Source organism: Pleurodeles waltl, chromosome 1_2 (assembly GCF_031143425.1).
Source record: "Pleurodeles waltl isolate 20211129_DDA chromosome 1_2, aPleWal1.hap1.20221129, whole genome shotgun sequence".
In the NCBI taxonomy this organism is placed as follows: Eukaryota; Metazoa; Chordata; class Amphibia; order Caudata; family Salamandridae; genus Pleurodeles; species Pleurodeles waltl.
The window spans coordinates 1,326,216,534-1,326,242,131 of record NC_090437.1 but is presented as its reverse complement, the minus strand read 5'-3'; the positions used below and the strand labels follow the sequence as shown (position 1 = coordinate 1,326,242,131).

General features: G+C 45.8%; 1 protein-coding gene across 1 annotated transcript in view; it reads right to left on the bottom strand.

Moving 5' to 3' along the window:
* LOC138251518 (B-cell differentiation antigen CD72-like) overlaps window positions 1-25,598 on the bottom strand; it is a 220,133-nt gene that overhangs the window by 51,952 nt on the left and 142,583 nt on the right. The window contains exon 5 of the mRNA XM_069205656.1: window positions 13,188-13,727. Coding sequence (XP_069061757.1) covers window positions 13,188-13,727 — 540 coding nt within the window. The remainder of the gene's footprint in view (window positions 1-13,187; window positions 13,728-25,598) is intronic.

The following is a 25,598-nucleotide window of genomic DNA, read 5'->3' as shown; positions in this document are numbered from 1 at the left end:
GAACAAGTTGAACCTGGTGGAGTGGGGATCTGCATACAAGATGCTCTTACCGCCTACACCGAGATGTCCAAGGTTATACCAATGTTATACTAATGTTGATTTTCTACAGTGTTGGGCAGGCACATTTACCTCCTAGGTTGGCCCATTTAGTCGAGGCCATCGTGGGTATTGCTTCAGATCAGATGGCATCCATATCTAATATTGTGGCTACTCTCCCTAAGAGCTCTAGCTAGCTACTCAAGGTAAGCTCAATGCTATAAACCCCACTTGGGACTAGAGCAGTTTGCAGTGAGGTGGCATACACTGTGGATATTTTGAGGTACCCCGTTGCGTGCAGCATGACCTTTGGATATACTGGTGTTTGCTGCATGCCACTAAAAGGAATTATGTTTTATAATGGTCTATAACAGTGGTTCCCAACCTGTGGTCCGGGGACCCCTGGGGGTCCCCGAAGCCTCCTTAGGGGTCCACGACTGCTTAAACATTTAAATAATATTAACAGATTAGGTCCCTGTCTTTAAGTAATGGCTCAGTTGGGGGTGCCTGGATTCCAATAATGATTCAGTGGGGGTCCCCAGGTTCCAGTAATGATAAAGTAGGGCTCCAAAGAAGTCAAAAGGTTGGGAACCGCTGGTCTATAATGTTTACTGTTGTGATTATCATCATGCTGTTTCCAAGTGTTTACATTGAATAATAGTTGGGTCCTAGCACCTACGTGGTCCGCCCGTCACTTCTTCCATCTCTCCCTCCCTTACCTATTGGGCTCCCCTTGTTTCCTCACCATTCCCTTCCGGAACATCAACTCCAGCCAATATATACCCTTGGGCACCCTCTCCAATGGGCTGGGTCAGCCCGGGGCACTGACTCCCCAAGTTTGGACCCACAGACTACAGATCTGAGCCCTGGTGGCTTGATTTCAACTAGTGTCAAACTCCCTCCCCTTGTATCCCTCCCCTCTTAGTACCACTCTCTTTACGTCCCTTCTTTATCCAGTGCCGATCTCTCATAACCTCTCCACCTTTTCAAGCCGATACTCGCTCTTCTCCTCTGAACCCTTGCAGTCGGCAGTCCTCCGGCTTCCCTCCCAGCCGGGGTGTGTAGGAATCCCCCCTCTACCTCTCCTATCCTACTATAAGCGTCCACCCTCCACCTCCATCCCTATTCCTCACTTCTTCTCAACACGCCTAGCGTCTCCCTCCCTTCGGATATTGTGGCCTCCCATCTTCTGCCGTCCTCCTCCCACCGCCCTGATGTGACTGTCCTCTCCACTCCCCATTCCCCATCCACTCAGACTTTTGACATGGAACGTCCATGGACTCACCCATTATGTGAAGCATAAGTTCTCTCCTATCTTCAGTCGAAACGTGTTGATGTTGCGCTCTTTCATGAGACACAATTGGATGCTCTTGAATCTAAAAAGTTGCGACTCGACTGGGTGGGAAAAGTCATCCACAGTAGCTACCCGAACCCCTCATCATCGAAGTACGAGATAGCCAGAAAGTGCAGAGTGGTGCTCCTGATATGCAAAACTCTGCCCATTACCGTAGTCAGGACATGATCAGACCCTGAGGGACGTTACGCCTAAACAAAGCTGAAAATAGGGGATAACTCGCTATGCCTGGGGTCTGTCTAGGCCTCTACAGGTCTTAAGCATCCGTTCCTACTCCGCCTTAAACGGCTTCTTAAAGAGATTGGAACTTCTTACTACATCATAGGAGGTGACTAGAATCTAGCCTGTGATGCAATTCTAGACAGGGCAGGGCCCATCGATGCTTGCAATAACTTAGACAGAGCCCTACTGAGGGACCTCACCTCGGATCATGGGCTAGTTGACCATTGGAGACTTACTCACCCTGCAGACAAGGAATATACCTTCCTATCCCCTGTACATAGTACCCAGTCGTGCCTCGATTACTTCCTAATCTTGCCGACTATAGTAGCCTCAGCATCAGAATCGCAGATACCGGACACAGCTCTCTTGGACCAGGCCCCAGTCCTGTTGACATTGAACCTTGGTCTCACCTCTCCGGGCCCAAAAACCTGGCGCTTAGCTATACATCGCTACTGAACCCCCCAGGGTGAGGCGCAACTCCAATCACATGTCTCTACTTACTTGCAAGATAACAGGGGGTCTGTTTCCTCCCAGAGAGTACTCTGGGTGGGAGCGAAGGCCACTATGAGAGGCGACTGATGCATGATTCAGCTCTGGAGAACAAGCAGGCCCTGAACCGCCAATGCGAACTCAAGGATCAGATCTCGTCTCTCACCCGTCTTTATAGGGCTCGCCCTTCATTGCCTGCGCGTCGATGACTAGAACAATCACGAGTAGCTCTCAATGAACTATACGACTAAGGCAGAATATGCGCTCCAACAGCTCAAGACCCGTCAAAATAAGCAAGGCGAAAAAGCTGGACACCTACTGGCGGCCCAGCTACGACAGCTGGAGGCAGCACAGGCAATCCTTCTCATTACCTGCACCCACGGGGAGAGCCTCATGAAACCGCAGGAAATAATAAAGGAATTTGCTGCATTCTACAAACTTTTATACCCTCCAGAGTCGGTGGCCAGTGCCCAACAAATAGAGACCTTCCTGGAGGAAGTGCACCTACCCAAGCTGACAGCCGATGGGTGGGCTCCACTAGAGGGGAAGTTCAACAAAGATGAGATAATGAAAGCCATAACCAGCCTTCCCTACCATAAATCCCCTAGGAAGACAGATTCCCAGTGGAATTATACAAGTAGGAGGGGGAGGGGGCTGTCGAATCCCTCCACGGTGCTCTTCTGAAGACTTGTCGAGAGGGCTACCTTATGACTTGGGGTCGATTCAAGGGAGTGATGTCGGGTCTGTATAAAGTTCTCATCAACCATCTCTTCCCGAAACCCTTCCTAGACAGCCTTCACACTAAGTGGCTCACCCGCCTACAAATAAACATAGATGAAGAGGACTGGATGGACCTCCTAGAGGCACTGGATAGAAGCGCAGTTGAAATATTGTCTATTTAAAATGTTGCACGATTGGCACTGGGCACCAGTGAAGTTGCACAGGGCAGGACTGCTGCCGCACGTGAACTGCTGGTGATGCACGTCTAATCATTGTGACATTATGCATATCCTCTGTGAATGCCTCTCTGTTCAGCCCTTTTGGGAGAATAATTTAGCCACACTGAGCACAGCAATGCCTATACGGACTCCCTAGGTGCCTCTGCTCATCCTCTTCCACGACCCCGGAGACACTCCAGAGTTGTCGCAATCTCAATGCCGCCTTCTACATACGGCTCTTGTGATGGCCAAGACTTGTATTCTAAGGCACTGGAGGTCCCCCACCCCTCCGACCCCAGAGGAATGGACAATAGCAATGATACGCACTGCGGCCCATGAAAGGGTCATATATGCTCTTCAGGAGCAGGTCACACAGACCTGGGTGCCTTTCATCAGTGATAACTCCTAAAACAGGGCCAAACTATTATTTGGTTCTTGTTGGATGACGGGAGAAGCGGATACCTTGCCCCAGCTCTTGCCCTTCCAGCTCCCACTGTCCTACCTACCCCATTTTACCCCCCTCCTACAGACCTCCGACTGCTATAGAGCTAGCCGCACCTGACTATACAAAGGACCTGCTGCAGCTCAAGGATTGCCTCAGAAACAGCGGCTCCCATTTACCCTCCGAATAGTGAGACACCTCCCCCATCTCTTGCCTCCACAGGCCATTCCTTCACTTACACACCTAATGGCCATCCATGAGCCCAACCCAAAACTGACCCATATAAGGATTCCCCCCAAATAAGGATTCTATGCACCAGTTATCATGTCTTGTGAAGGGGACACTCATCCACCAATCTCCATATGACCCAACAGGGGCTGACATCCATCTAGGGAGGTGGACGTGAGTCTGGAGCAATGGACCCTGAACTGGGCACTCCGCAACCCCAACTTCAGACTCTGAGGTTTCCCTCGCCCATCTCACTGCTGACCTCCACTACCCAACTCCCCCTCTATATCTCTTCTTGTGCAAAGTACAATTGTCATTGTAATTTTCTTACACTGGGTACCACTATGTAACTGTATCATGATACACTGTTTACTCAATACAAAAATGACAAAAAAAAAGAAAGGGAAGCAACATTTCCTAAGATTGTAAGCATAAAAACTCAACTTAAGTCTGGAAACAGAATGGTACCTTTAAATATTAGACGTGAATTACGCAAGGAATTAGACAAACTTTGTTCTCAAGACATTATAGAACTTATTTAGAGATCTTCATGGCTGTCCCCAGTGGGGTCAGCACATAAAAAAATGTAAATTTGAGGATTTGTGTGGATCTGAGAACTCTCAATCCTAGGATTTGGGAATACAGACATCCTTTGCTGAATATCAAGGAAATGTTATCAATCAACAAATTAGAAAAAATATTTTTTACTCAGCATATCATCAAGTTGTTTTGCAATAAGGTCCATGCTACTTGACAACATTTGTGACTCCTGAAGTGGCATTTTGCTTTAAAAGAATGTGTTTAAAAGAATGTTTTTTGGTTTTGCTTCTGTTGTGTTCCAGCGTTTGATGGACATGTTCTTCAATGATGTTGAAGGAGTGACTTGCTTTTAAAATGATGTATTGATATATGCTAATAACAAAGCTCTTCATGACAGAAAGCTTGCACATGTATTATCTGTACTACAAGAGAAAGGGGTAACTTTGAAAGCTGAGAAATGCAACTTAGGTGTGTCATATGTTGAGTATTTGGGACATAAACTGTGCTGATAAAACCCATGCAGTGTGTGCATTGTTAAAAAAGGGAGTGAAATACGTGTGGAGTGAATTGCGCCACTCGGTAACTCTTTGCTCTACATTATGCCTGTATTATAATGTATGCAAAGGGGGCATTCCCCCATTAGCGGGGGCCACAAAAATGGCGCATGGAAATCTATGAGATTTCCTTGCGCCATTTTTTACTGCACTTTTAACACCTGCTCAAAGCAGGCGTTAAATGGGGGCTTCCATTATATAGAATGAGCCCCTATGTACTCTGCAGGAGTAGTGCCAACATTTTGGCACTACTCCTGCAGACTACATCAATAGCGGCATGAAAAATGATGCTATTGCCCCCTACCCTGTACCATGGTATGCCGTATTTTAAATATGGCGCACACATGGTGTGGTAGGGGGGGCGCTAAGGGGCACAGGGAAAGTGATGCTGCAGTGCCACTTTCAGTTAATCTGCCCCTTAGTTGTTAAACATTTGTTTACTTTATTGTAACTTCCAGGGAGCAATGGTCTTGTGGGTCCCTTATCCCTTGTAGGTGGACTGGATTGGTTGCAGGTGAAAAATCCATTTGGGCTATTTGCACCACTCTTAATGCAGATACTAAGGTTTCTACTTTTGTTTTGCTGAAAGGAAGGCTGTCAGGTTCGAAAATTACAGATTAAGGACAGAGAATGAGTTGCCACCTGAGAATTTGTTGCAAGGCCTGTGTAAGAAAAGGAGGAGGGTACAAGATAAGTATGATTAGGGCAGTGGTTCTTGGTTGAAGGTGGAAGTAGGTGATATGGTGAGGCTCAGGAAATGCTTCAAGTACGGTATGGGAGATAGTTGGTTCTGTGAGCCCAGAAGTGCAATGAAAGTGCATGAACATGCTGTAAAATTGGATGATGGGAAGTGTTGGAATAAAGGAATGGTGGCAAAGATGCATGATGAAGTTTGTAAACAAGAAGTTGGTTGATATGTGAAAGGGTTTTATGATGAACCAAAAAACAAGAAATGCAATAAGAAAGACATTTCTTTCAACAAAATCTGAGGATGATGGATCACATAAGTGAATGTGTTTTGGATTATGTGTTAACTAAGGTAATGTGTTTTGTCCTTTATGTTTTATTATCATTATTAAAGAGGGAAGATGAGATGGGAGTTAGAATCTAGTGATGTAAGCATTAGTCATGTAAGCTTTAAATGTTACATAGTTAGTTGGAAAGTTGGTATGGAATGTTGACTTTTGAATGTGTGGGGAACATTTATGGTGATCTTGTTCCCTTCCCTACCAGTCTCACTTACTGGTGCTCTAGTAAAAAAATGCCTGCCTAAATTGGTTCTGTGGCATCTTTATTACCAGCATCTGTGGCACACCTGAGGTCCTATTACATATAGGGCAGACTTTCCCTGTTTGCACCAGAGCGCACCTTCAAACAGGTGTGCAAACATGAAAATTGCATCCTATTATTTTGATTGTGCTGCCCTCAGAGCAGCTGTGAACTTGTGCTGCCCTGGGGGCAGCGCATTCAAGTGAAATACAGAGTGGCTACCTCAATGCCGCTCCGTGTTTCACTGTGTAAGCAGCATCCAGCCTGAATTTTTGAGCAGTAAGAGAGAGCCCCTTGTGGGCAGGGGCAGTGAGTAACTGCACCCACCTGCTATGGGATATCTGAGGGGTCCATAGGACCCACTTGACACACTCCAGCTAGATGCATCAGGGGGCACACTGATAATGCAGAACAGCACTGGTATAGAGCCAAACAGATTCCTTCATTTGCATGAGGCCACGTCCCAAGCAAATGAGGGAACTCCCTCATGTGATAGCGCTGGGCCACATGTGTCTAGTGATATCTGTATTACAGAAGGGGGAGCACAAGTGACTGCGGCCCATTCTGTCCTATCAAAGTAAGTGCTCTGGGGTCACACAAAGTGGGCACACATGCCATTGTGGCCCCTGGGCACTTACTATAATACAGCCCCAGATATGACATGATGCAGCTCCCTCCATAGCTTGTATGCCACTGTTCTGTGTACCCACTGCTGTCCTCTGCTACTTCTTAGTCATCATTAATAGTTGTCACACAGAGCCACAAAAGTGGCCCACCGCACCACTAAACTGGCCCGTACTCGTCCAGAAAATTGCCCCCACACAGTATCTTGCCAAATCAGCCCTCCTAGCATCTCCACGTTGCTTCACAAGCCAGTTAAGCCCTGTGGACATCTTCTTGTGACTGAAAGTTCTGGGCTGATGCCCTACACCTTCCAACTTCAATGACAAAGTATTGCTAAACCAAAGAGAGCTTTTTCACCTGACGCTTTTAAAGAAAATGTGCCATTTCGGGTAAGATTATACTCCCTTCAGTATTATTCAGATTATTCAGGCTTGTTTGTCCACACCTGTATTATGCTATTGCTCTATATTTGGGACATACAGTTCAACCTTTTCAACTGGCTCAAATTTCAGAGCCTTATCTTCTGCTTACACCCTTGTGTAAATGTTGTATTTGTGGACATCTTTAAAAACTTTATTGGCTGCAAATTTACAAACAATAGGTGTTCAAGAGCTCCTGCCTTTGCTTTAAGTCATTGTATAATAACATTCCCTCTTTTAATTGGTATGTTCCATTTTTGTGGGTTCTGCTTAGTGCCTTGGATGAACACCCTGATTTTAGCATTAGGACGGTAGCATCTGCCTTTTACACGTAGACATGTTTTTGTATAGCTCATATTTTTTAGCACAGCCAGCCTTTAGCTTATTGCTTTTATATTTTAATCAGCTGCTTCATTCTGAGAACACATAGTTGTTTGTGCTGCACATTTTACCGGGCCCTTGGTACACATTGCCCTTTGAGCCCTGTTCAATGCTGTCATATTAGGTACTTGATATTCTAACTCGTATTGCTACTCCAGGTGCTCAGGAGTCAGTCCCCAAATCCTAGACACATCAGTACATCAGGCCTGCAGGATTTATTATATAAACACCACATAGGACTTAAAGGGACAGAGGGCATCTCATTCATGGACTTCCTGTAGCACACATCATTCCATTGACAGCTTCGCTGATCGTGGCTCTGACTCCTCAGCTGCCTGAGAAGATTGCCATTCAGAAAACAGGCAGACCCTTGCCAAACTTTTCAGGTATGGGGTGAGGGTCCATCTCTTAGATTGGGACAGGCACAAGGGTTTCCACCGCTATGCTTTCATATTTTAGACATAGGGTGTGAGTAGGAATCTTTAGGCTTTTAGGATCATATATTAATGTTGGGGTTGTTTTCCGCCTTAACTTGACTTGGTCTCTGAGTAACTGAGACAAAGCGGTATGATCTGTTCACCACAAATTCCATGAGGAGTCAGAGTGTCAGGTTTAGGTTGCCACAAATCACTTCTACTTTCTAGGGTTGGATGAGGAACTGCAGGCTAGCCAGGAGTTAGGCCAACAGCTTCCAGACGTTGTGGAATCGGCTCAGTCACCCTCACTCGGTGCTGCTGCTGCCCTAAGAAAGAGGAAGAAACACAGAGAAATACAGATTTCTCTCCTGCCTGGGAACACCCACTCTGCACCCTTAGAATTCCTTCTCGACGCCGATGTACATGAGGCAGTGACTTGCGCTGCCTCACATTACTCCAGATCTACCAAGCCAAGCAGGGCCTTTTGTGATGCAAGGGCAATGCAATCTTTTGATAAATCTGGCCCCTGGTTCTCTCAGATCTGTTCCTCTATCTCTAATCCTCTAGGTTCTGCATCACTTTTCTCAGCACCATGATGACTTTTCTGGTTGTCATGAACTTTAGAAGTTGAATAAATAATTAGATACAGAATAAATAGTTCACATATTAGTTTAGATAGCTAGCCAAGGCAATCCGTTCTTTAATTAGAAAATAAGCCAGTTAGGGTGGTGCATCAAGTCCATCACAACTGCCAAATACTACATCAACTTGATAACATATTAAGACCACTACAACACCAGACTAAAAAATAAAAAAAAATGATTATAACAGTTAATAATAAAAGCAAAAAAATGTAATAAATTACATTATTTGATAAAGTAGACATAAAAAAGAATATGGATGTTTAAGGTCTTTTCACCTCCGATCTATTTTCTTTGATTAGTTCATGTTTACTTCCATTGAAATACATTTAAAAAAAATTAAAAGTAGGACAATCCACGGTGATAACCATTTAAAGAATGTAAACCTAAAACGTATATATAAAAAAGGGTGTGTTTCATCAGATTCTTCCTCAGGATATATTGAATAAAACTACATTTAATAAGAACTGACATTAGTATATGAGAAAAGATGTGCAACTTTAATAAAATAACTAAATCAAAATTAAGAGTTAGGGTTGGGACTTGAATTAATAAAAGGAAATATCATAATTAAAAAATATATTTAGAATTAGGGTGAGGAATGGTATTAGTATTAGGATTACTTCTACACTGCAGAAAATAAAATAAACACAGAATAAGAGGTTTAAAATTACACCAGAGAAAATATATTTAATAAAAACTAAGCCAATATGGATGACAGGAAAGGTAGGGCTGATGCTGTGGGAAAAATATGTGTCATACGTACGTTGACCTTGTGGTACATTTAGGAGCACAAGAGCAACACAACTCTTATGTTAAATTTATCAATCTAGAGTATCAAGAGTAGCATGAGGCAAATCGCTATGTTGCGTTACTTTGCCCCGGGGAAGGAATTCCATGGGTGGAGTTTGTGTGTTCCCATGCACCCACCCATGGATTTTGGCGCATCGCCAGATTTACCATCACTGGTGGACCTGGGAATGCGTCAAAATGCTATGCTCCCACAGGTGAGGCGTAACTAGTAGAAATATCATTATTTCTCCTCATCACTTCCTCGTTCTATGTGTGCATTGCACAGCACACTTAGAAAAAGGAAAATGCATCTGAGGATTGCTTTTGTGGAGGAAGGTGCCCCTGCTTGGTGAATGGGTGCCTGCATTGGCGCTAGGCAACATATTGTGCGCCAGCTACGACCGCCTTACTTCACACAGCACATTACACGGATGATAAGACTTATCATGGCCATCCCCTACAGATACCTGTAGTGAAAAATGACAGGAAATTCGTAGAGAACACAGATTTTTAAAAATTTCATAGCTGTCTCTTTTATTCCGATTGGGGGAATGTGTACCTCCCAACACGTCACGGATACTTTTGTCAGGAATTTTTGCCTTGAAAAAGTCTAGATGACAAAACACGTGTTGGCTGCATTTTGGAATGTATTGTTTTCCTGAGAAGAATAAACCTCAATCAACCATGAAAACGCATATTGGACTTTGATGTATACTTTATCACTCATATAAACATTGTGGCCTTGTATCATTTGATAATTATTCCAGCCCTGACTGGCCTTCCAGTCAGCACAATTTACACCCTGGGTGGTTAGGTGTATAACCAGTTTTGCACCCACCTTACAACGTAATCTCTATAGGACAAGGAATTTCCCCAGAAAATTATACACATACATTGAATGTGGGAACTTATAGCGTAAACCACCAGTTTTGTTATATTACATTGTGCGCCAGCACAGGGAAAAGACCTGAATGTGCTGTATAATGTTAAATATGGCGCATTCTTGCCCTTAACCTTGCATGCAATGCACCACAGTGCAGCGCAACAAGGTACCTTGGTGCGCTGCATGTTTTTTTTTTAAATATCCCCCAAAGTGTCAGAACTGATGTCGTTCTGGTAGATGTTGTGACAGTGATGTAGTTGAAGGCAGATGTAGTGACAGGAGATGCAGTAACTTACAACTTTTAATTTAACAAAACTGACCCTCTCTATGCCACCAAGATACCTCACTCTACAGAACGCTGAATAAAATAACTATCAGCTGTAATGATAGGGAAAGCTAGGACTGGGGGTGTGAGCGGATAAGATTGGAAAGTGTGATACTGTAATACATCTCAGGTGGTTAGAAATGAAAATAATTATGCACAGCCTAAGCTCTGGATGACAAGGCTGCAGTAAAGGCTGGAGGGATGATAGTTAAAAAATATAAAAGCATGAAGAGTGATTTACTGTTAATGGAACTTGAACCCAATACAAAAACAAGGACCGAAAATTAAAAATTAAAATAAGTTGCTTTAGACATCGAATTTAGACCAACTGGGATGCAAAATAGTGTTGCACGTCCAAGCCGCCCAGAATAGAGATGTGTTTGAAAAAAGGAATTTGGTTTTAGGACTTACCAGTGGCAAGGACTAACAGCTTGGGGTGATTTAGATGTTAGTAGTTGCACTGCCAAGCCACATAGAATGCGGACCAGAAGTAACCGCCACGTCGGTGGTCTTCCACCCACCATATTTAGATGAACTGTGCCTGAGCCACATACCACCACGACGGAGTGCTCTCACTAGCCGTATTTAGATGTTACAGTTGGACAGGCAGTGTACTGGTGGCGGTTTGCTGACAGAAGGAGGACATCGCTTGACCCAATGGACATCGGGCAATGCCAGTGGCCATGGAAATGAGGTTAGTCACACAAACACACACTCTACCCTTCACATATGCATCCCCCCTGCATCACACATGACACAACACACCACTGATATGTGTGAATGTACCGTCATTGTGGTGCCAGCATTAATTTGGCAGTGAATACTGGCACCATAATGACAGTTGTGTATGTGTTCAATATGTATTGTGTACCAATGCGTTCCCACCTGTGTCCACGACATATGCGTCACAGTAATTTGAAAAAGTTACTGTGACATATACATGTCAACAGTGGTCACATGCCCATGTGCAGTGACCCCCACCCCATTGTATACAGCCATTGCAGGTTGCCTACCTTCAGGTCCAGCGACGGGGGGTCGTGTTTTCTCCATGGTCCCTTAACAGCAGAAACGGGTGGATCCTGTCCATTGGTGTACAGCCAGAAACGGAAGATGACTCAGGCTAAAAGGTGAGTTTTTACCCCTTCTCTCCCAATCCGCCAAGTAAGAAGTGGAGATCGGACCGCCACATTTTGCTTGGCGGTATGGCACATCCAAATATGCTTCACTGTAACAGTGGCTGAAGTCCCACCATCATTCACTCTTTCCTATGGTGCCATGGTGGCATATGGGATTCCTTGGAGGAGTCGGTGGGACTCGAGCGGTTTTCAGTCTATGGGACTGCCAACATCTGAATGCGGTGGGTAGACCCTCATGGCGGCAGGTGGGTCTTCAGTTGGAAAACCGACGTTGGGGCCATTAATGCCAACATCTAAATCAGGCAGTTCTTTTTTATTGATTATCTTATATTGCCTAAAGACCAATTCTCATAGATTAGATTGCTTGGATACCCCAACAGCAGCATGGAAAATATACTTATAAGTATAAATGTCAGAGTGTATGACAAGGCAGCAATAATAAATTATGCTGATGGGCATATTGGATGGGTCTCAGTGCAGCGCAGCAAGTGAACTTGTTGTGCTGCATCACACGGAAAGTGCAGGAATGCACCATATTTAAAAGCCTAGCGTCAACACAGGCACACTTGTGCCATGGTGCAAGTGTGCCTACGTTGTAAGGAGGATTGTGTCTGTGCAGGAAGTGGCACCTTCCTGCACAAAAATAATCCCCTGGGGCGTATTCCTCTTTCTATGTGTGCTGCAGAATTGGAACTACTTGACAAGCCAGGGTTTCAGCTTTTTGTGGAATTCAAGAAGTGAGGAAGAGGCTCCTATGTATAGTTGCAGGTTGTTCCATGCTTTAGGAGAGATGTAGGAGAAGGCTCAACTGCCCGGTCTGATATTCTGTATGCAGGAGATTTCTCCAAGTAGGGGTCAGAACGAGCTGGAAATGATGTGTAAATGTGTGGTTATTCACAAATTTAAAACCAGGCTTCAATAGGGCCTCATCTATGAGAGAGTGACTGCTGGTCACCACATCCTCTTACCATAAGTATCTCATTCGTATCAGTGTTTGAGGCAGTGAATGCCCATCCACTTATAAAATCTATGTAGGCTTTGAGGATGATTTAGTGGTGGGTGGTAAAATTAGCCGGTATTTACTTTAAGAGTTCCACTGGTGCTCATGCAGTGCGACACAAAGCAAAACGCAGTGCCAATTCATGTGTGTACAAAAATGTAGTGAACAATTTAAAAGGCCCAAAGGCACAGTGCTAAATTTTATTTTGTTATGAGAACGACTGTGCAACCTTTAGTAAATAATGAACTTTGGACCTGATTTAGATGTTGGCAAAGGGGTTGGTTACTCCTTCACAATGGTGATGGATAGCCCATCCACCGACAAATAAATCCCATAGGATATAATGGGATTTATATTTTAGTGGACGGGCTATCCGTCACCGTCAGCCGAAATATAACTCAGCGCATTGTGTCTTTCCCATCAGGATTTATAGATCGATGTCTGCATTTCATTGGATAGGATAAAGTTACTAAGTCTGACCATTCCCCAGGGACTTACACAGAGTAGAGATGAGGTTTCTTTCCACCTTCAGTTGCTCTTCCGCTTGTATCAGTGATGTCTCTCTGCTCCTTAACAGCTCTTTTACTTTATATAAATTAGAGTCTAAAGTTGTACTACGCGACTTAGCGACAGCCAAGTCAGATGTGCATGTCTTGAACCTTGACTCTGTGCTTCTGCACTTGTCCAAGAGAGCATCCCATGAACTGCGCAGTTGGTTTAACTCATTTTGACTTTGGGTAAGCTCTTTTTCTTTTTCCCTCAGACTATTTTCCGTATTCCTCAGGGCCTGTCTGGTGGTATGTAAAGACTCTGTAAGCTGTCCGTTATTAATTTGCAACTGTTGCTGAGTTTGTTTCCACGATTCCCTGTCTTGGTTACATTGCGTCTGGGTCTCCGTGAGTCTGTCTTCTGTGTCCATCAAGGTTCTGTCACTTTCCCTAATGCGCTGATACATGCTGTCATTCAGGGTCTCGTGATGCTGCGTGAGCCGCTGCAGGTGCTGTTTTGTCTCCTTCAGCTGCACAAAATTCTGGGAATCTACAATAATGTAAAAAAAACAAGATTAACATAATTTTAAAGGTACATCATCATCTTCTAAGATTATTTTTATAGTAATATTTCACTTGGAATTGAATTGCCTCACTATTGGCTTCAGAGTTAATTTCATTGTATATATTTGGTCCACTTTCTGCAGATGATAAAGCACTGTGCTGAAAATGTAATATCTGGATTCTCCATAGACGTCAATGGGATGATCTTTGGATCTTCGCAGACAAAGTAATTCTACATAGGTCATTTGAATTCTCATATTAGTGTCAGGGATGTTATCATCTAATTCTAATTAAAACGTCAGTACTTTTGCTGTTAACATTTTTAAAATGTTATTATTAAAAAAAAATGAAATACAAATCTATTCCATAGAAATATTCAAATATGGAAATAGCAAGTAATATAAAATCTAGGGATGCAAACACAACCTCAAAATCAAAACATAACTGAGTGCTTCTGCATTCTAAAAATGTTTTTTAATTATGTATACTGCCATTTCCTTAGTATTGAAATTAAGATTGTTCAGAACGCTTCTTTATGTTGTAATGGGAACCTTGCTCAGGTAGGCAGTGCTGGACATTTTTAATTCCAGAATTTGTTAACAGCCATATGACTAAAGAGACATGTTTTTAGATAGTTCATGGCAGAATAAGCAGTGTAGGCCCACGAGTAGCATTTCATTTATAAGCCTTGGGTACATTTGGTACCACTTTAATAGGGACTTGCAAGCAAATGAAATGTGCCAATGGGATGTAAGCCAATTTGACGATGTGTTTAGCAGTGAGCACACTCACTTTGAAATTGGTAAGAGCCGACAACAATCGGTTCAGCAAATCACTTGTCTATTTTCATTCACATTTGTTTCAGGATTGTAACCAAACTAGATATTTTAACACAGGAGCTCAACATCAGTATGATTAATATAACCAAATCTTCAATGTAAAATAACAAATTCAAAAATAGTTTGCAACTTGTGTGGGTGGTGTCAGAAAATCATTGTGGGAACATAATCTGGCATCAGTATTGTGAGAGCTATCCCAAACTATAGTTGTAGCACGTAAAGTAGCAGTACAGTAGCACTACTTAGGTATTATACCAGTGGTGGCTGGTGACCCTCCAAAGTGGTGCGGCATAATCCTTGACTCAAATTCCAACAAATGAGTCTTACTCTGGTGAGAGCTGCCTGGCGGAGTATCCACTTGTGAAAAAAGGTTTTGCTGGTTGACTGTGGTGTGAGCCCTGGTCAAGCAACAGCCACAATCCCTTGAAGGGTCAATCACAAAAAGTCACTAAATTAATCAGTGCTTAACTCTGGGTAGCTTGGCACAAAAATCAGTTTGAAGCATTTTTGCAGCACTCAAACAGTAATAAAGAGATAACTAAACCAGTTTAGAAAAATAGAGTACATGTTAATAAATTATTTGACAGCAAAATTACACAAATTCAATAAGTAGAACCAGAGTTATGAATTTCTAAAGATTGAAATGTAAAAAGGCAACAAAAAGCACAAAGCGCCAACTTTGGATATCTGGTCATACTGGACCAGGTCAGTCAAGAGTTTAGGATGACCATAAAAGGGGTGTAGGTTAGATACAGTTCTAGATTAGTCCTGCTAAGGTTTCACCTTCTCAGGTTTTGTGCCAAAAGTCCCATTCATGTTGAAGCGGGCTGCCAGGAGCAAAGAGAGAGTCTGGGGAGGCTGTTGGCTTGATACCAAGAGCAGGCCGGGCATCACCGATGGGCAAGCAGGAGCTTTGCGCTGGCAGTCACCCGCAAGTGGCTGATGCTGCACTGCGAAGAGATGGTCTGTCAATGGATTGCACTGTGAGAGGTGTGGTCTTGGTGAGAATAGGCCCGTTCTTAGTCGCAAAAAGCCCAAAAGCTTGACTTAGGACTCTGTGAGCCACACCAAGGGTCTAGGATCTGGGAGGCACCAATTGGGGTTCAGGAACTCACTGCAGCTGATTCCAGGAACTGAACCTTTTAGATCCCTGAGGCTATGATCAGGAGGCCAGCAGACTACCCTTTGAAGTCACTCCTACTACCCCCAGAGAGCACAGAAGTTGTGATAGGGGGATTCTGCAGGAAGAACAAACACCAGCAATGCAACAACAGTGGATTTCCAGACCTGAGTACCTGTAAGATAAGGGGACCAAGTCTCCAGTGTTGAGAGTGGGCAGGAGCCCAGGAAATGCCAGCTGAGGGTGCAAAGAAGCTGCCACCAGATGAAAGAAGCTTGGAGTTCTGCAAGAAAGAAGAGAGCTAGGGACTTCTCCTTTGGAAGACGGATGTACCACGTCGCGATGAAGCTTGCAGAGGTGTTCCCACGCAGAAAGACCACAAACAAGCCTTACTAGCTGCAAGGTTCATGGTAGAGGATTTTGGGTGCTGCTGTGGCCCAGGAGGGACCAGGATGTCGCCACTTGGATGAGGAGACAGAGGGGGCACCCAGCAAGTCAGGGAGCCCTCACAGAAGCAGGCAGCACCCGCAAAACTACCAGAACAGGCACTTGGAAGAGGAGTAAACCAGAGTCCACCCGAAGTCAGAAAAGGGAGTCCCAAGACGCCGGAGGACCACTCAGAAGGTTGTGCACTGCAGGTTAGAGTGTTGGGGACCCAGACTTGGCTGTGCACGAAGGAAATCCTGGAAGAGTGCACAGGAGCCGGAGCAGCTGCAAATCACGCGGTACCCAGCAATGCAGTCTAGCGTGGGGAGGCAAGGACTTACCTCCACCAAACTTGGACTGAAGAGTCACTGGACTGTGGGAGTCACTTGGACAGAGTTGCTGAGTTCCAGGGACCACGCTCGTCATGCTGAGAGGGGACCCAGGGGACCAGTGATGCAGTCTTTTGTTGCCTGCGGTTGCAGGGGGAAGATTCCGTCGACCCACAGGAGATTTCTTCAGAGCTCCTGGTGCAAGAAGGAGGCAGGCTACCACCAGAGCGTGCACCACCAGGAAACAGGCGAGAAAGCCGGCAGGATGAAACGATACAAGGTTGCAGTAGTAGTCTTTGCTACTTTGTTGTGGTTTTGCAGGCGTCCTGAGCAGTCAGAGGTCGATCCTTCGGCAGAAGGTGAAGAGAGAAGTGCAGAGGAACTCTGGTGAGCTCTTGCATTCGGTATCTGAAGAATTCCCCAAAGCAGAGACCCTAAATAGCCAGGAAAGGAGGTTTGGCTACCTAGGAAGGAGGATAGGCTAGTGAGAAAGGTAAGAGCCTATCAGAAGTAGTCTCTGACGTCACCTGCTGGCCCTGGCCACTCAGAGCAGTCCAGTGTGCCAGCACAACTCTGAATCCAAGATGGCAGAGGTCTGGGGCATGCTGGAGGAGCTCTGGGCACCTCCCCTGGGAGGTGCAGGTCAGGGGAGTGGTCACTCCCCTTTCCTTTGTCCAGTTTCGCTCCAGAGCAGGGCTGGGGGATCCCTGAACTGGTGTAGACTGGCTTATGCAGAGATGGGCACCATTTGTGCCCATCAAAGCATTTCCAGAGGCTGGGGGTGGCTACTCCTCCCCAGCCCTGACACCTATTTCCAAAGGGAGAGGGTGTAACACCCTCTCTCTGAGGAAGTCCCTTGTTCTGCCTTCTTGGGCCAGGCCTGGCTGGACCCTAGGAGGGCAGAAACCTGTCTGAGGGGTTGGCAGCAGCTGCAATGAAACCCCGGGAAAGGTAGTTTTGCACTACCCGGGTTCTGTGCTAGAGACGCGGGGGATCATGGAATTGTCCCCCCAATGCCAGAATGGCACTGGGGTGACAATTCCATGATCCTAGACATATAACATGGCCATGTTTGGAGTTACCATTGTGACGCTGTACATAGGTAGAGACCTATGTACAATGCACGCGTGTAATGGTGTCGTCCGGGGAATTTGCCCTGAACGATGTGGGGGCACCTTGGCTAGTGCCAGGGTGCCCACACACTAAGTAACTTAGCACCCAACCTTCACCAGGTGAAGGTTAGACATATAGGTGACTTATAAGTTACTTAAGTGCAGTGGTAAATGGCTGTGAAATAACATGGACGTTATTTCACTCAGGCTGCACTGGCAGGCCTGTGTAAGAATTGTCAGATCTCCCTATGGGTGGCAAAAGAAATGCTGCAGCCCATAGGGATCGCCTGGAACCCCAATACCCTGGGTACCTCAGTACCATATACTAGGAAATTATAAGGGTGTTCCAGTATGCCAATGTGAATTGGGGAAATTGGTCACTAGCCTGTTAGTGGCAATTTAGAAAGCAGAGAGAGCATAAGCACTGAGGTTCTGGTTAGCAGAGCCTCAGTGAGACAGTTAGTCATCACACAGGGAACACATACAGGGTACAATTATGAGCACTGGGGCCCTGGCTGGCAGGGTCCCAGTGACACATAAACTAAAACAACATATATACAGTGAAATATGAGGGTAACATGACAACCAAGATGGTACTTTCTGTAGGAGGCTGGACTGGCTTGTAGTGAGTACCAAGGGGTACTTGCACCTTGCACCAGGCCCAGTTATCCCTTATTAGTGTATAGGGTGTCTAGCAGCTTAGGCTGATAAATAATGGTAGCTTAGCAGAGCAGCTTAGGCTGAACTAGGAGACGTGTGAAGCTACTACAGTACCACAAGTGTCATTTGCACAATATCAGAAGAAAACACAATACAGTTATACTAAAAATAAAGGTACTTTATTTTTATGACAATATGCCAAAGTATCTTAGAGTGCACCCTCAGTGAGAGGATAGGAAATATACACAAGATATATGTACACAATACCAAAAATATGCAGTATAGTCTTAGAAAACAGTGCAAACAATGTATAGTTACAATAGGATGCAATGGGGACACATAGGGAAAGGGGCAACACAAACCATATACTCCAAAAGTGGAATGCGAACCACGAATGGACCCCAAACCTATGTGACCTTGTAGAAGGTCGCTGGGACTATTAGAAAATAGTGAGAGTTAGAAAATTAGCCCTCCCCAAGACCCTGAAAAGTGAGTGCAAAGTGCACTAAAGTTCCCCAAAAGACAAAGAAGTCGTGATAGAGGAATAATGCAGGAAAGACACAAACCAAAAATGCAACAACTGTGGATTTCCAATCTAGGGTACCTGTGGAACAAGGGGACCAAGTCAAAAAGTCACAAGCAAGTCGGAGATGGGCAGATGCCCAGGAAATGCCAGCTGTGGGTGCAAAGAAGCTTCTACTGGACAGAAGAAGCTGAGGTTTCTGCAGGAACAAAAAGGGCTAGAGACTTCCTCTTTGGTGGACGGATCTCTCTCGCGGTGGAAAGTCGTGCAGAAGTGTTTTCCCGCCGAAAGAATGCCAACAAGCCTTGCTAGCTGCAAATCATGCGGTTAGCGATTTTGGACGCTGCTTTGGGCCAGGAGGGACCAGGAGGTCGCAAATTGGACCAGGAGAGAGAAGGGACGTCGAGCAAGAGAAGGAACCCTCTCAAGAGCAGGTAGCACCCAGAGAAGTGCCAGAAACAGGCACTACAAGGATGCGTGAAACGGTGCTCACCCGAAGTTACACAAAGGAGTCCCACGTCGCCGGAGACCAACTTAGAAAGTCGTGCAATGCAGGTTAGAGTGCCGTGGACCCAGGCTTGGCTGTGCACAAAGGATTTCCGCCAGAAGTGCACAGGGGCCGGAGTAGCTGCAAAAGTCGCGGTTCCCAGCAATGCAGTCTAGCGAGGTGAGGCAAGGACTTACCTCCACCAAACTTGGACTGAAGAGTCACTGGACTGTGCGGGCCACTTGGACACAGTTGCTGGATTCGAGGGACCTCGCTCGTCGTGCTGAGAGGAGACCCAAGGGACCGGTAATGCAGCTTTTTGGTGCCTGCAGTTGCAGGGGGAAGATTCCGTCGACCCACGGGAGATTTCTTCGGAGCTTCTAGTGCAGAGAGGAGGCAGACTACCCCCACAGCATGCACCACCAGGAAAACAGTTGAGAAGGCGGCAGGATCAGCGTTACAGAGTTGCAGTAGTCGTCTTTGCTACTTTGTTGCAGTGTTGCAGGCTTCCAGCGCGGTCAGCAGTCGATTCCTTGGCAGAAGGTGAAGAGAGAGATGCAGAGGAACTCTGATGAGCTCTTGCATTCGTTATCTAAAGTTTCCCCAGAGACAGAGACCCTAAATAGCCAGAAAAGAGGGTTTGGCTACCTAGGAGAGAGGATAGGCTACTAACACCTGAAGGAGCCTATCAGAAGGAGTCTCTGACGTCACCTGGTGGCACTGGCCACTCAGAGCAGTCCAGTGTGCCAGCAGCACCTCTGTTTCCAAGATGGCAGAGGTCTGGAGCACACTGGAGGAGCTCTGGACACCTCCCAGGGGAGGTGCAGGTCAGGAGAGTGGTCACTCCCCTTTCCTTTGTCCAGTTTCGCGCCAGAGCAGGGGCTAAGGGGTCCCTGAACCGGTGTAGACTGGCTTATGCAGAATTGGGCACATCTGTGCCCAAGAAAGCATTTCCAGAGGCTGGGGGAGGCTACTCCTCCCCTGCCTTCACACCATTTTCCAAAGGGAGAGGGTGTAACACCCTCTCTCAGAGGAAGTCCTTTGTTCTGCCATCCTGGGACAAGCCTGGCTTGACCCCAGGGGGGCAGAAACCTGTCTGAGGGGTTGGCAGCAGCAGCAGCTGCAGTGAAACCCCAGGAAAGGCAGTTTGGCAGTACCAGGGTCTGTGCTACAGACCACTGGGATCATCGAATTGTGCCAACAATGCCAGGATGGCATAGAGGGGGCAATTCCATTATCTTAGACATGTTACATGGCCATATTCGGAGTTACCATTGTGAAGCTACATATAGGTATTGACCTATATGTAGTGCACGTGTGTAATGGTGTCCCCGCACTCACAAAGTTCAGGGATTTGGCTCTGAACAATGTGGGGGCACCTTGGCTAGTGCCAGGGTGCCCTCACACTAAGTAACTTTGCACCTAACCTTTACCAGGTAAAGGTTAGACATATAGGTGACTTATAAGTTACTTAACTGCAGTGAAAAATGGCTGTGAAATAACGTGGACGTTATTTCACTCAGGCTGCAGTGGCAGGCCTGTGTAAGAATTGTCAGAGCTCCCTATGGGTGGCAAAAGAAATGCTGCAGCCCATAGGGATCTCCTGGAACCCCAATACCCTGGGTACCTCAGTACCATATACTAGGGAATTATAAGGGTGTTCCAGTAAGCCAATGTAAATTGGTAAAATTGGTCACTAGCCTGTTAGTGACAATTTGGAAAGAAATGAGAGAGCATAACCACTGAGGTTCTGATTAGCAGAGCCTCAGTGAGACAGTTAGTCACTACACAGGTAACACATTCAGGCACACTTATGAGCACTGGGGCCCTGGTGAACAGGGTCCCAGTGACACATACAACTAAAACAACATATATACAGTGAAAAATGGGGGTAACATGCCAGGCAAGATGGTACTTTCCTACACAACCCCCCCCCAAACGAAGCACAGTAAGACTAGCCATGACCTGATGAGTCTTCATTGCCTAATGGAGATTTCTGGAGAGTCCATCTGCATTGGAGTGGCTACTCCCAGGTCTATGTTCCACTGTATAGTCCATTCCCTGTAGGGATATGGACCACCTCAACAATTTAGGATTTTCACCTTTCATTTGTTTTAGCCAAAGTAGAGGTTTGTGGTCTGTCTGAACAATGAAGTGAGTGCCAAACAGGTATGGCCTCAACTTCTTCAGAGCCCAGACCACAGCAAAGGCCTCCCTCTCTATGGCAGACCAACGCTTTTCTCTAGGGGTCAACCTCCTACTAATAAAAGCAACAGGTTGATCCTGGCCCTCAGAATTAAGTTGTGATAGGACTGCCCCTACTCCTAATTCAGATGCATCAGTTTGGACATAGAATTTTTTAGAGTAACAAGGGCTTTTCAGGACAGGTGCAGAGCACATGGCCTGCTTCAGCTCCTCAAAAGCTTTCTGACAGTTTGCTGTCCATAATACCTTTTTAGGCATTTTCCTGGAAGTGAGGTCATTAAGAGGGGCTGCAATGGAGCCATAGTTCTTAATGAACCTCCTGTACTACCCAGTGAGGCCTAGGAAGGCTCTCACCTGAGTCTGAGTGGTAGGGGGAACCCAATCAATAATTGTTTGGATTTTCCCCTGAAGTGGTGCAATCTGTTCCCCACCAACAAGGTGTCCCAGATAAACCACCTTACCCTGCCCTATCTGGCACTTTGAAGCCTTGATAGTGAGGCCTGCCTTTTGCAGGGCCTCCAAAACTTTCCATAGGTGGACCAGGTGATCATCCCAGCTGGAGCTAAAGACAGCTATATCGTCCAAATATGCTGCACTGAAAGCTTCCAGCCCTTGCAGGACTGTGTTCACCAACCTCTGAAAAGTGGCAGGTGCATTTTTCAAACCAAAAGGCATTAAGTAAATTGGTAATGGCCTCCAATGGTTGAAAATGCTGTTTTAGGTTTAGCATCTTCTGATAATTTGATCTGCCAATACCCTGCAGTCAAATCAAAAGTGCTTAGATACTTGGCAGATGCCAGTGTATCTATGAGCTCATCTGCCCTGGGTATAGGGTGAGCATCAGTTTTGGTTACCAAGTTGAGACCTCTATAGTCTACACAAAACCGCATTTCCTTCTTTCCATCTTTGGAATGGGGTTTTGGTACAAGTACCACAGGAGAAGCCCATGGACTTTCAGAGTGCTCAACCACTCCTAGTTCTAACATTTTCTGGACCTCTTGCTTTATGCAGTCCCTGACATGGTCAGGCTGCCTATAGATCTTACTTTTGACAGGCAAGCTGTCTACAGTATCTATAGTGTGCTCACACCAAGAAGTGGTACCTGGCACAGTAGAGAAGAGTTCAGAGAATTGATCTAGGAGATTTATGCAATGGTCTTTCTGCTCAGCAGTAAGACAATCAGCCAAAACTACACCTTCCACAAGAGCATCTTGTTCTGTGGAAGAGAAGAGATCAGGTAGAGGATCACTGTCTTCTTCCTGTCCCTCATCAGTTGCCATGAGCAGGGTTAGATCAGCCCTGTCATAGTAGGGTTTCAGGCGGTTGACATGGAGCACCCTAAGGGGACTCCTGGCAGTGCCTAAGTCAACTAAATAAGTGACTTCACCCTTTTTCTCAACTATTGTGTGGGGCCCACTCCATTTATCTTGGAGTGCTCTTGGGGCCACAGGCTCCAAGACCCACACTTTCTGCCCTGGTTGGTACTGAACCAAAACAGCCTTCTGATCATGCCATTGCTTCTGGAGCTCTTGGCTGGCCTGAAGGTTCTTACTGGCCTTTTTCATATACTCAGCCATCCTTGATCTGAGGCCAAGTACATAATCCACAATATCCTGCTTAGGAGCTTTTAAAGGTTGTTCCCAACCCTCCTTTACAAGTGTTAGTGGACCCCTAACAGGGTGTCCAAAAAGAAGTTCAAAGGGGCTGAAGCCCACTCCTTTCTGGGGTACCTCCCTGTAGGCAAAAAGGAGGCATGGTAACAGGATATCCCATCTCCTGCGGAGTTTTTCAGGGAGACCCATAATCATGCCTTTGAGAGTTTTGTTAAATCTCTCCACCAGTCCATTTCTTTGTGGATGATAGGGTGTTGTGAACTTATAAGTTACACCACACTCCTTCCACATGGCCTTTAAGTATGCAGACATGAAATTGCTTCCCCTGTCTGATACTACTTCCTTTGGGAAGCCCACCCTGGAAAATATTCCCAGGAGGGCCTTTGCCACTGCAGGAGCTGTAGTGGTCCTTAAAGGAATAGCTTCAGGATATCTTGTGGCATGGTCCACTACCACCAAGATGAATCTATTGCCTGAAGCAGTGGGAGGGTCAAGGGGGCCAACTATGTCAACCCCTACCCTTTCAAAGGGAACCCCAACCACAGGCAGTGGAATAAGGGGTGCCTTTGGGGTGCCACCTGTCTTGCCACTGGCTTGACAGGTTTCACAGGACTTACAAAAATCTTTTGTGTCCTCAGACATCCTAGGCCAATGAAACAAGGGAACAAGCATGTCCCAAGTTTTCATTTGTCCTAGGTGCCCAGCTAGGGGAATGTCGTGGGCAAGAGTTAGGAGGAACTTTCTGTACTCCTGAGGAATCACTAATCTCCTGGCAGCTCCAGGTTTAGGATCCCTATGCTCAGTGTACAAGAGGTTGTCCTCCCAGTAAACTCTGTGAGAGTCACTGACATCCCCATTAGCTTGTTTGACAGCTTGCTGTCTTAGACCCTCTAATGTGGGACAGGTTTGCTGTGCCACACTCAGCTCCTCTCTGGCAGGCCCCCCTTCACTCAAAACCTCAGCAGTGTCTGCTTCAAGCTCCTCTGGTGTAGGTTCTGCACAGGGAGGGAATTCTTCTTCCTCAGAAGTTGAATCCACTGTAGAGGGAGGGATAGTAGGAAGTGGTTTGCTTCTACTAGCCCTAGCTTTAGGGAGCACTTGGTCCATTGTTCCAGGATCCAAGCTTCCCTGTCCTTTTTGCTTTTTGGCCTGAGCCCTGGTTAAAGCAAAAATATGCCCTGGGATGCCCAGCATTGCTCCATGGGCCTCCAACTCCACATCTGACCAAGCTGATGTCTCCAAATCATTTCCTAGTAGACAGTCTACAGGTAAATCTGTGGCTACCACAACTTTCTTTGGACCAGTAACCCCCCCCAGTTGAGATTAACAACAGCCATGGGGTGGCTAAGTGTGTTGTTGTGAGCATCGGTTACTTGGTACTGGTGACCAAGTAGGTGTTGTTCAGGGTGGACCAGTTTCTCTATGACCATAGTCACACTGGCACCAGTGTCCCTGTAGGCCTGAACATCAACACCATTTATTAGGGGTAGCTGTTTGTACTTATCCAGCTAAGGTGGCTAAATCAATAGCCCCCTCAGAGACTAACACAGCCTCTGTGGCCTCCCTAACAAGGCCACCCCCAACTAAGTTACCAATAGTGAGCCCAGCTACTCCCTTGGATTGGCTATTAGTAGGTTTGCTCCCACCACCACTGCTATTAGTAGGGACACTAGCTGTAGCAGTAGGGGTTGTAGTGGTAGGAGGCTTGGTGCTTTTCTTTGGACAACTGAGATCTGTTGTCCAATGGCCTTTTACTTTACATAAATAGTACCATGGTTTCTTTTCTTTGTTTTGATTAAAGGAGGATTTGGACCCACCACCCCCACCAGAGTATTTTTGTGGGCCTGATGAAGACTCATTTTTAGATTTGTCCCCACCCTTGTCTGAAGACTTACCATCCTTCTTTTTGTTGCCATCTTTGTCAACTCCCCTGTATGAACTTTTCTGTTCACCCTTGTTCTGACCCATTTGTCTGCCTTCTTTCCCAATTCTTGGGGAGAGGTCAGATCAGAGTCCACCAAGTACTGGTGCAACAAATCAGACACACAATTATTAAGAATATGCTCTCTCAGGATCAAGTTATACAGGCTTTCAAAGTCAGTAACCTTACTGCCATTTAACCACCCCTCCAAGGCCTTCACTGAATGGTCAATGAAATCAACCCAGTCTTATGAAGACTCCTTTTTGGTCTCTCTGAACTTTATCCTGTATTGTTCAGTGGTTAAGCCATAACCATCCAGGAGTGCATTCTTAAGTACTGTAAAATTATTGGCATCACTTTCTTTCACAGTAAGGAGCCTATCCCTACCTTTTCCACTAAATGATAGCCATAGGATAGCAGCCCACTGCCTTTGAGGGACATCCTGTACAACACAGGCCCTCTCAAGTGCAGCAAACCACTTGTTAATGTCATCCCCCTCCTTGTAAGGGGGAACTATCTTGTGCAGATTCCTGGAATCATGCTCTTTTACAGGATGACTATGGGGAATACTGCTGCTGCCACCATGGGTTTCTAAACCCAACTTCTGTCTTTCCCTCTCTAT